The 12,209-nt window shown below is 38.5% G+C and overlaps 1 protein-coding gene across 1 annotated transcript in view; it reads left to right on the top strand.

Moving 5' to 3' along the window:
• amd1 (adenosylmethionine decarboxylase 1) overlaps positions 1-12,209 on the top strand; it is a 50,578-nt gene that overhangs the window by 11,394 nt on the left and 26,975 nt on the right. Inside the window, exon 2 of the mRNA XM_061894110.1 lies at positions 11,334-11,420. Coding sequence (XP_061750094.1) covers positions 11,334-11,420 — 87 coding nt within the window. The remainder of the gene's footprint in view (positions 1-11,333; positions 11,421-12,209) is intronic.

Raw genomic sequence — 12,209 nt, forward strand, 5'->3', positions numbered from 1 at the left:
TGGTGACTTTTTATACTCTGGACCTAGACGTTGAGTCCGTGACATTCATGGCGGACAATAAATGATACAGTCTGCTTTGTCAGTCCGATTGCATTCGCCATTTTCCTCTACGGCCAGGTAATACAAAGCACACGCTACCTTTCACATCCAAAGGAGCACACATTCTTGATGACTCTCCTTCGATAGAAAGACAAAGTTTTTCCCTAAGTAGCATCACCGCTTACCCGGCCGGACATTTGAAAGTTCTCTTCCGTCTTGAGTGTCAGGTTCAAACACCGAACTATCTATTACACAAAAGAAGAAGAAGGAATCAGGCAGAGACAGGGTTAAATTTTGCTCGTGAGGAGAAACGTATTGGGGCTGCACACTCAGTTACAGTTTCACCCTACGCTCTGAGGCACAGTCCCACGTGCTCCTCTATTTATTCGGGAGTTCCCATCACTGAGGCTGCTTCTGAAGGGAAAGGGAGGACGTACTGCACACATCTCTAGTAGACACAATTCAGGATTATTCAGAATGGAAATGTGCTGACACATGATTTCGCCCCGTCTTTGTTTTGTCAACATTGAGGTACTCGATGTCCGTCCTTGGCTGTCAGCAGGCAGGGTCTGGAAACAAACTGCTGATGCGAGAAAACTCGCAATGGAAGATTACAAGTTGTGTCCCTTTGCACGGATAGAAAAGTACAACTTCAGCACAATTGATAATAACTATAGCAACGGCCTTTAAACATACAAGTTGTGTGATAACTTGAACATAACTATTCTGACATTGAGAAGTGTTGTATCCCAAATAGCTGCAATGGCTTTCTCTTAAGGTATTCATGTGTGATTTCCACAAGTGTCTGCATATGTAGAAGAAGAAACACGGGCATGTCTGGATGACTCACCTTCATATTTCCTGTGGTTAGCTCAGAGTTACGAAACCACTTTACTATGATGTCTGTGGCGCGGTCTTTCTGACGTCACTTCCTGTGTGGGCGTGGTCTTTCCGACATCACTTCCTTTGTAGGCAAGGTCTTTCTGACGTCAGTTCCTGTTTGGGCAAGGTCTTTCTGGCGTCACTTCTTCTTTGAACTCAGTTTGTAAACAATCAATGAGTCCATACAAAGCTAAGCTAAGAATTACATGGCTGACTTACCCATGTCAACATTTATCCGAGGAGGGGGACCTTAAACACTGGTTTGGTGTGGCTGAAACGGGGAATAATTTTAGTGTAGACATGGCTTAGGGATGGGCAGTAACCTTAAAGGCCTACTGAAATGAGATTTTCTTACTCAAACGGGGATAGCAGGTCCATTCTATGTGTCATACTTGATCATTTCGCGATATTGCCATATTTTTGCTGAAAGAATTTAGTAGAGAACATCGAAGATAAAGGTTGCAACTTTTGGTCGCTAATAAAAAAGCCTTGCGTGTACCGGAAGTAGCAGACGTGAGCGTGACGTCACGGGTTGTGGAGCTCCTCACATCTGAACATTGTTTACAATCATGGCCACCAGCAGCCAGAGCGATTCGGACCGAGAAAGCGACGATTTTCCCCGTAATTTGAGCGAGGATGAAACAGTAGTCTGCTACTTCCAGTACAGGCAAGGCTTTTGTTATTAGCGACTAAAAGTTGTGAACTTTTTCGTATATGTTCTCTACTAAATCTTTTCAGCAAAATTATGGCAATATCGCGAAATGATCAAGTATGACACATAGAATGGACCTACTATCCCCGTTTAAATAAGAAAATATCATTTCTGTAGGCCTTTAGCTTAACTTATTTACATCTCATTTAAAGCGCAACAAAAATTTGAAGTTGAATTAACAGGAGGAAACCTTTACTGCTCCCATTTTCAATAAAACAAAACAACAACATTTTGACACTATTTGCCTGCTACTTTTGCTGTTGTTTTTCAGCATAAAAATAATACAATATTAAAAATAAAGTGCAACCACCATCTTTTCTGGCTGAATTAACAAACAGATCTACCTGAAACATTACAGGGAAACTGCACTTTTTAAAAAGTTTGCCTATCATTCACGATCATTTTAAGACACAAGAACACATTTCTAAAGTATACAAAACAGACTTGTTTTAGGTGGCTAGAAATGTAGCTAATAAAGCAATCAATTTTACCTCTAAATCCCTTTTAAAAAGTGCATTCAAAAACCGCCAATAACGTGTATAATAACAAACTGTACATCATTGTTGTCGTAAGCGTGAATACTGAGGAACTATTTTTCTGGGTGTGCTACGGACTTAAGTATTAGCTGTAAAAGCGAGCTACGGCAAGAGATAAGCTAGCTTCCACATCAGTTTGAGTTTGTAACACACAACACTGTGATAGAACACCAACTAATCTGTACTGAGTGGAAAAAAGTATTTTTTCATGTTTTGTTTGTACACAGCTAGCCATACAGAGTATGTGGTGTAGTGTACAGTGTGATGTGCTGCATGTATTATGAACAATAGTTTAGTGACTCACTCAATGGACAGTTGTTTGTTTGGTCCAGATCTTTCCAGTTGATTTGGGTATGCACTCCAATAATTCGGCATAAATTGGCTCAAAAGTTCCAGATTTTCAGCGTGACCAAATCACCCCAACCTCACTCTCTGGGCTTTTTCTGTCTGCTCCAATGTTTTACCCTCTTCTTCATGCTCACTTCTTATAGGCAGTAGTTCATTCTCCTTTCATATATTCTGCTTCAAAAAGAAGGTTGTGAATCTTCATTTAACTAAAAATAGTTGTCTTCGTTTTCTGTTACCAAGTCTGCCATGATTACAACACACTAGCATGTGTTAGTTTTCGGAAGTAGGAACACACACTAGATGCCGGGAGTCACATGTGCGCTGCTATGGAAACGGAAATAAATGCGGCTGAGAAAGAAGTCCCGCTATTGATTAAATTGACCAAAATATGGTAAATATTTAACATTACATATTGTTATGGTGTCTTTTACTACATTATTTATATATATATACTTGCAGTGTGTATATTGTACATATTGTTATGACGGTGTCTGTTACTACATATATATATATATATATATATATATATATATATATATATATTAGGGATGCACCGATTAATCGGTAACCGAATATATTCGGCCGAATATGGCAAAAAAAGCCACATTCGGCCTTCGGTGGAATGAGTTAAAAACAAGGCCGAATAGTGGCATGTGACGCAATTTTTTGACGCCGTGACGCAATCAACCAACGTGCAGTGACTTTGGGATATGTTGTGTACCTGTATAAGTGTATGAGGTTACAAGCACACACTTAATTGAGATTTAGTGGGGCCTCTGTTTACATTATTAGCCTGTTGTGTAGGCTACCTGTATAAGTGTATGAGGTTACAAGCACACACTTAATTGTGATTTACTTGAGCCTTCTGTTTACATTATTAGCATATCTACTGTGGCTAGGCAGACTTTTGCCAAAAGGACAATAATTCATTTGTTGTGGGTTTATCCACTTTAATGCACTTTATTTTTTTTTTGGAATGCATGTTTTGTTTGAAGGCCTAATATAAATGAAAAACTGTGTTTTTTTTGAAAAGCAAAGACTACTGGAATATTAAAAAAATGTCAATATTCAATAAAAAAATACTTTATTTGAAAAACATGTCTAAATATTTATTCTAGGCTATTTATCAATCAATCAATCAATGTTTACTTATATAGCCCTAAATCACTAGTGTCTCAAAGGGCTGCACAAACCACAACACAAACCACTACGACATCCTCGGTAGGCCCACATAAGGGCAAGGAAAACTCACACCCAGTGGGACGTCGGTGACAATGATGACCTTGGAAAGTGGACTTCTGTGGTATTTATTTTCAGCTGCTTCTCCACCTGCAGCTTTTGCATAGTTTTATGGATAAATGACGGCTGTTTAGATATTATTTTAACATTCTTGGCTGGCGGACTCACTCTGCTTCAGCATGGTACAAATTAGCAGTGCTAAACTCGACTTGGTCATGTTTTTAATTCAGATAAATACAACCCGTTTTTTCTTCTCAGCACTGTCCATGGTTGCAAGCATATTTATGCAATATTTAAAAAATTGTGAAAAACTGCATTCATTATTCGGTTTTCGGCCTTCGGCCAAGCGTTTAAATTTTATTCGGCTTCGGCCACAAATTTTCATTTCGGTGCATCCCTAATATATATATATATATATATATATATATATATATATATATATATATATATATATATATATATATATATATATATATATATCACAAGACTACTTCATCTCTTCATGGTAGAGTGGCCGTGCGCAACCCGAGGGTCCCTGGTTCAAATCCCACCTAGTACCAACCTCGTCACGTCCGTTGTGTCCTGAGCAAGACACTTCACCCTTGCTCCTGATGGGTGCTGGTTGGCGCCTTGCATGGCAGCTCCCTCCATCAGTGTGTGAATGTGTGTGTGAATGGGTAAATGTGGAAGTAATGTCAAAGCGCTTTGAGTACCTTGAAGGTAGAAAAGCGCTATACAAGTACAACCCATTTATCATTTATCTCTACAGAACTGTTTCATGAGGGGTTCCCTCAATCATCAGGAGATGATTGAGAGAAATCTGATGATGATTGAGGGAACCCCTCATGAAACAATTCTGTAGAGATGAAGTAGTCTTGTGATTTTTCCCACACATACATATTGCGCTCAACCACGGTATCGAGCACTATTCTCTGGATAATCCAATCAAGATATTATATATATATATATATATATATATATATATATATATTATGGAACATAAATGTTGAAATCCCTAAATTTCTTGTATATTGCACTTTGAGAAAGGTTGTTCTTAAACTGTTTGACTATTTGCTCACGCAGTTGTGGACAAAGGGGTGTACCTCGCCCCATCCTTTCTTGTGAAAGACTGAGCATTTATTGGGAAGCTGCTTTTATACCCAATCATGACACCCACCTGTGGGATGTTCCAAATAAGTGTTTGATGAGCATTCCTCCACAGTATTTCAACATCAAATATGTTGTCTTTGTAGCATATTCAACTTAGCATGAGTTGAAAATTATTTGCAAATCATTGTATTCCGTTTATATTTACATCTAACACAATTTCCCAACTCATATGGAAACGGGGTTTGTAATTGTATGCCGCAATCATCTCATTGTGTCCCGGGTGCACACGTCCATTTTCCAGCCGAGTGCAGATTAAAGGCTCATGAGGCTTCCAAATAAAGCTATGTGAGTGACACATGTAGTTGGCACTCACCTGAACCCGCTACTTGCTTCTTTTCCTCTCAAAGCCACTTTAGCTATGAGAGCTATTTTCTAGACCAGGGGTCGGGAACCTTTTTGGCTGAGAGAGCCATGAAAGCCAAATATTTCAAAATGTATTTCCGTGAGAGTCATATTTTTTACCACTGAATACAACTAAATGCGTGCATTTTGAAGTAAGAAAAACATCTTTTGAGTATAATAAGTCTCTTATTCTTTTAATAAGATTGTTATTCTGAAGCTAACCAATAATAAATCAAATGTCATGTCTGATGATCAAGATTTTGTTTGGCCATGTGCTGTTTGTCTTTTGGACTCTTTAAGTTCCTGTTTTTTTTCCACTCCTTTGTCTAGTTTCCTTGGTTACTCATTTTGTCCACTCACCTGCTTCCCGAGCACTAATCAGAGGCAGTATTTAAGCTTGTCTTTGCCAGTCAGTCGCCCTGGCGTCAATGTGATCTTTTCTTGCTCCGTGCTGACTTGTTTCATGCCTTGCCATAGTTTCGTGCTTCATGCCATGCCAAGTAAGTTTTGTTTGATTAATGTTCATAGTCTGTTTATGCGTTAGCTTTCTTCCTTAGCCCAAGTTATGCCTCCGCTAATGCATGAGAATGTTTTATATTTTGTACATTATTTTTAGCACTGTGAATTCCAGCGGAATTATTCATAATTATCGCGTTAAGCAAGGTCAGCTAAGATTTATCTGAGGGCCAGATGCAGTCATCAAAAGAGCCACATCTGGCTCTAGAGCCATAGGTTCCCTACCCCTGTTCTAGACTGTGATCAAGTTTGCGCAGAGCAACTTTTTGTTTAAGCCAGGCTGGTGGATTTATACTTTTTCAGTGCACTCTTTAATCCCCAAAGGATATTACTAAAATGGACTCCTTTTCTCACTCTTGTGGGCACATGTGTTGTATTGTTTGGCCCCTCGTTTGCACTCCTTTCTGGGAATCCGCTGTGGAAAACCTGATCCCTCTGACTGAAACACCACAAATAGCCTGGGGTGTAAGTTTCACACTCAAGTGGGAGTTGACCTCGGTCTCCAATGGCGAGGCTGCTACATTGTCCCTCTGCGGCTGTCGTTTTGGGCATCAATGTGCGCATGTGGGCAGTGTCTTTTCCGACACGCTCCTTCAAAATTCAAACACGATTAAAGCTGCAAGCAAGGATGGACGAGTCTGACTTTTGCTGGTTTTTACCCATTCAACATATCTTTGCCTGCACATTACCTCCCTTCCCTGCAACCTGGGGTCACACTGGTGCTTCTTTCTGTCACCCGTAATGTTTGAAAAAAGGTGACGGGCTTTTACTAAACTTTTGTTTTGAAGGGGTAATTGCTGACATCCTGATGATTTTTGCTGCAGGATGTCAATTATTAAAATGTAGGTCTAAGTGAGACCTACATAGAGGTTTTTGTTTCATGTCTCTCCGACATTCCTACCGGACGTTACAAGCAGTTTTGCCTGTGTTTTCGTCCTAGGAGTTTAGTTTAGTTTAGTTTATTAAGGATCCCCATTAGTCTACACCACAGTGGAGACTATTCTTCCTGGGGTCCAGGCAAAAAACATCACACAACCACAGAACAAACGATTAAAATGCAGTACAACATGATCCAATAATAAATTGTCATAATACAAAAATAGCAACAACAAAGAACCAAAAAATACTAATAGATGTTGTTACATAATAATTTTCATACCAAAGATAAAAATAGATATACTGTATACATTTTTGCAAAAATAAAACAAGGAACCAATGGCCTAAAACACATTAGTGTACCAAAGACAAACAATAAGTGACAGTTTCTTTGTTTTATTCCTTGGGGGCGCTAGAGTGAATTTAGAGTTTTTTTTTTATTTTATTTTTTATTAGATTTCAATTTTCGCCAGACCTGATGTGTGTGTCCAGTTTGGTGAGTTTTGAAGCATTTTAAGGGGGGGAAATTACAGCTCAAAGAGGCAAAAATGACATTTTTTAGGAACATTTTGTTTTGAAGGGGTTTTTGCCAACTTCCTGTTGATTTTTGCTGAAGGAAGTCTGTATGAAATCTAGGTTTAAGTCAGATCTACATAGAGGTTTTTGTTTCATGTCTCTATGACCTTCTTACCGGATGTTACAAGTAGTTTTGTCTGTTTTCGTCCTAGGAGCAGTTTTTTCTTTGTTTTATTCCTAGGGAGCGCTAGAGTGAATTTAGAGTTTTGGGGTTTGGTTTTTTTGATTAGATCGCAATTTTCGCCAGTCCTGATGTGTGTGTCCAGTTTGGTGAGTTTTGAAGCATTTTAAGGTGGTCAAATTACAGCTCAATGAGGGGAAAAAGACATTTTTTAGGAAAATTTTGTTTTGAAGGGGTTTTTGCCAACTTCCTGTTGATTTTTGCTGAAGGAAGTCATTGTATGAAATCTAGGTCTAAGTCAGATCTACATAGAGGTTTTTTGTTTCATGTCTCTATGACCTTCTTACCGGATGTTACAAGCAGTTTTGTCTGTGTTTTCGTCCTAGGAGCAATTTTTCTTTGTTTTATTCCTAGTGGGCGCTAGAGCGCAATTTAGAGTTTTGGGGTTTGGTTTTTTTACTAGATCGCAATTTCTCGCTGGTCCTGATGTGTGTGTCCAGTTTGATGAGTTTTGAAGCATTTTAAGGGGGGGAAATTACAGCTCAAAGAGGCAAAAATGAAATTTTTTAGGAAAATTTTGTTTTGAAGGGGTTTTTGCCAACTTCCTGTTGATTTTTGCTGAAGGAAGTCATGTATGAAATCTAGGTTTAAGTCAGATCTACATAGAGGTTTTTGTTTCATGTCTCTATGACCTTACCGGATGTTACAAGCAGTTTTGTCTGTTTTCGTCCTAGGAGCAGTTTTTTCTTTGTTTTATTCCTAGGGGGCGCTAGAGCGCAATTTAGAGTTTTGGGGTTTGGTTTTTTATTAGATCGCAATTTTCGCCAGTCCTGATTCGTGTGTCCAGTTTGATGAGTTTTGAAGCATTTTAAGGGGGTCAAATTACAGCTCAAAGATAGGAAAAAAGGACATTTTTTATGAAAATTTTGTTTTGAAGGGGTTTTTGCCAACTTCCTGTTGATTTTTGCTGTAGGAAGTCAGTGTATGAAATCTAGGTCTAAGTCAGATCTACATAGAGGTTTTTGTTTCATGTCCGTACGACCTTCTTACCGGACGTTACAAACAGTTTTGTCTGTTTTCGTCCTAGGAGCAGTTTCTTTGTTTTATTCCTAGGGGGCGCTAGAGTGAATTTAGAGTTTTGGGGTTTGGTTTTTTTTATTAGATCGCAATTTTCGCCAGTCCTGGTGTGTGTTTCTAGTTTGGTGAGTTTTGAAGCATTTTAAGAGGGTCAAATTACAGCTCAAAGATAGGAAAAAAGGACATTTTTTATGAAAATTTTGTTTTGAAGGGGTTTTTGCCAACTTCCTGTTGATTTTTGCTGAAGGAAGTCAGTGTATGAAATCTAGGTCTAAGTCAGATCTACATAGAGGTTTTTGTTTCATGTCCGTACGACCTTCTTACCGGACGTTACAAACAGTTTTGTCTGTTTTCGTCCTAGGAGCAGTTCCTTTGTTTTATTCCAAGGGGGCGCTAGAGTGAATTTAGAGTTTTGGGGTTTGGTTTTTTTATTAGATCGCAATTTTCGCCAGTCCTGGTGTGTGTTTCCAGTTTGGTGAGTTTTGAAGCATTTTAAGAGGGTCAAATTACAGCTCAAAGAGGCAAAAATGACATTTTTTAGGAACATTTTGTTTTGAAGGGTTTTTTGCCAACTTCCTGTTGATTTTTGCTAAAGGAAGTCATTGTATGAAATCTAGGTCTAAGTCAGATCTACATAGAGGTTTTTGTTTCATGTCTGTACGACCTTCTTACCGGACGTTACAAACAGTTTTGTCTGTTTTCGTCCTAGGAGCAGTTTCTTTGTTTTATTCCTAGGGGGCGCTAGAGTGAATTTAGAGTTTTGGGGTTTGGTTTTTTTTATTAGATCGCAATTTTCGCCAGTCCTGGTGTGTGTTTCTAGTTTGGTGAGTTTTGAAGCATTTTAAGAGGGTCAAATTACAGCTCAAAGATAGGAAAAAAGGAAATTTTTTATGAAAATTTTGTTTTGAAGGGGTTTTTGCCAACTTCCTGTTGATTTTTGCTGAAGGAAGTCAGTGTATGAAATCTAGGTCTAAGTCAGATCTACATAGAGGTTTTTGTTTCATGTCCGTACGACCTTCTTACCGGACGTTACAAACAGTTTTGTCTGTTTTCGTCCTAGGAGCAGTTCCTTTGTTTTATTCCAAGGGGGCGCTAGAGTGAATTTAGAGTTTTGGGGTTTGGTTTTTTTATTAGATCGCAATTTTCGCCAGTCCTGGTGTGTGTCCAGTTTGGTGAGTTTTGAAGCATTTTAAGAGGGTCAAATTACAGCTCAAAGAGGCAAAAATGACATTTTTTAGGAACATTTTGTTTTGAAGGGTTTTTTGCCAACTTCCTGTTGATTTTTGCTAAAGGAAGTCATTGTATGAAATCTAGGTCTAAGTCAGATCTACATAGAGGTTTTTGTTTCATGTCTGTACGACCTTCTTACCGGACGTTACAAACAGTTTTGTCTGTTTTCGTCCTAGGAGCAGTTTCTTTGTTTTATTCCTAGGGGGCGCTAGAGTGAATTTAGAGTTTTGGGGTTTGGTTTTTTTTATTAGATCGCAATTTTCGCCAGTCCTGGTGTGTGTTTCCAGTTTGGTGAGTTTTGAAGCATTTTAAGGGGGTCAAGTTACCGCTCAAAGAGGAAAAAAATGACATTTTTTAGGAAAATTTTGTTGTGAAGGGGTTTTTGCCAACTTCCTGTTGATTTTTGCTGAAGGAAATCAGTGTATGAAATCTTGGTCTAAGTCAGATCTACATAGAGCTTTTTGTTTCATGTCTCGCCGACATTCCTACCGAAAGTTACAAGCAGTTTTGTCTGTTTTTCGTCCTAGGAGCAGTTTCTTTGTTTTATTCCAAGGGGGCGCTAGAGTGAATTTAGAGTTTTGGGGTTTGGTTTTTTATTAGATTGCAATTTTCGCCAGTCCTGATGTGTGTGTCCAGTTTGGTGAGTTTTGAAGCATTTTCAGGGGGTCAAATTACAGCTCAAGGAGGAAAAAAATGACATTTTTTTTAGGAAAATTTTGTTTTGAAGGGGTTTTTGCCAACTTCCTGTTGATTTTTGCTAAAGGACGTCACTGTATGAAATCTAGGTCTAAGTCAGATCTACATAGAGGTTTTTGTGTCATGTCTGTACGACCTTCTTACCGGACGTTACAAACAGTTTTGTCTGTTTTCGTCCTAGGAGCAGTTTCTTTGTTTTATTCCTAGGGGGCGCTAGAGCGCAATTTAGAGTTTTGGGGTTTGGTTTTTTATTAGATCGCAATTTTCGCCAGTCCTGATTCGTGTGTCCAGTTTGATGAGTTTTGAAGCATTTTAAGGGGGTCAAATTACAGCTCAAAGATAGGAAAAAAGGACATTTTTTATGAAAATTTTGTTTTGAAGGGGTTTTTGCCAACTTCCTGTTGATTTTTGCTAAAGGAAGTCATGTATGGAATCTAGGTCTAAGTCAGATCTACATAGAGGATTTTTTTTCATGTCTCTATGACCTTCCTAACGTAAGTTACAAGCAGTTTTGTCTGTGTTTTTTTCCTAGGGGGCGCTAGAACGCATCCCTTAAATTCCTTGCAATAGCTAGTTTGAACATCAAATATGTTGTCTTTGTAGCATATTCAACTGAATATGGGTTGAAAAGGATTTGCAAATCATCGTATTCCGTTTATATTTACATCAAACACAATTTCCCAACTCATATGGAAACGGGGTTCGTAATAAAATGTCGTTACTTCGTCAATTGCGCTCATCTTTAAATAAACATTACTGTTACAAGAAGGTAATGGTAAACAATTAAATTGCTCCTTACATCTTTTTCTTCTTGGTGTTTTGATGTCTGTTCTTTCCTCAAACTGCTGATGCTACAAAATTCCATTGACAAAAAAGGCCAATGTTCAGATATCTGCATAACCAACATTGCTTACTCTATGTTGACCTTGAATACCTTTTTGAAGGATGTCTGTTTTTTCTGTTCCCCTTTTAGGTTTGAATGGGACAAACTTCTGGAGAATGTGCACTGTTTGATCATAAGTGTGACAAAGACTGACAAGCAGGAAGCTTATATACTCAGGTGAGATGTGGAGCAGGACGTCTACTGGGCTTTGGCTATGATTAGATCCAAGGCCGGGATTAGAGCGGTCATCTGAGTCAATCCACATTTTTGTTGCCACTTTCAGGTGACGAGATTATTCAGTGGCTACTCTGATTTTAAGAAGCCAAAATAGGCTACATTTGATCTTGATCCAAATGTCTTTTAGATCAGAGGTTTTTCTTGTTTAAATCCACTCTGTTTTTAACATGCAAAATAGGCTACATTTGATCTTGATCCAAATGTCTTTTAGATCAGAGGTTTTTCTCGTTTAAATCCACTCTGTTTTTAACTTGCAAAATAGGCTACATTTGATCTTGATCCAAAATGTCTTCTAGATCAGAGGGTTTTGAAGTCTAAAACGGTGGGCTATTGCAAAATAGGCTACATTTGATCTTGATCCAAATGTCTTTTAGATCAGAGGTTTTTCTCGTTTAAATCCACTCTGTTTTTAACTTGCTAATTAGGCTGAATTTTATCTTGATCCAAAATGTCTTCTAGATCAAGGGTTTTTGAAGTCTAAAACTGTGGGCTCTTAGTAGCTTGACCACCCACTGATTCCTCCTCATGTCCAAGATCATGGTGTATTATACGCCAGGCATGGGTAATTATTTTGACTCGGGCAGCCAAATTTTGATAAAAAAATGTGTGCGGGGGGTCCGGTATATCCGTTTTTTAGGCACATTAACACAAAACATCACAATAATGTCTGAATGCCAAAAAGGCTGTGACAGTCCGTCTTGAATTAAATGGACTTTTACACCAAGAATG

Source organism: Nerophis ophidion, linkage group LG03 (assembly GCF_033978795.1).
Source record: "Nerophis ophidion isolate RoL-2023_Sa linkage group LG03, RoL_Noph_v1.0, whole genome shotgun sequence".
In the NCBI taxonomy this organism is placed as follows: domain Eukaryota; kingdom Metazoa; phylum Chordata; class Actinopteri; order Syngnathiformes; family Syngnathidae; genus Nerophis; species Nerophis ophidion.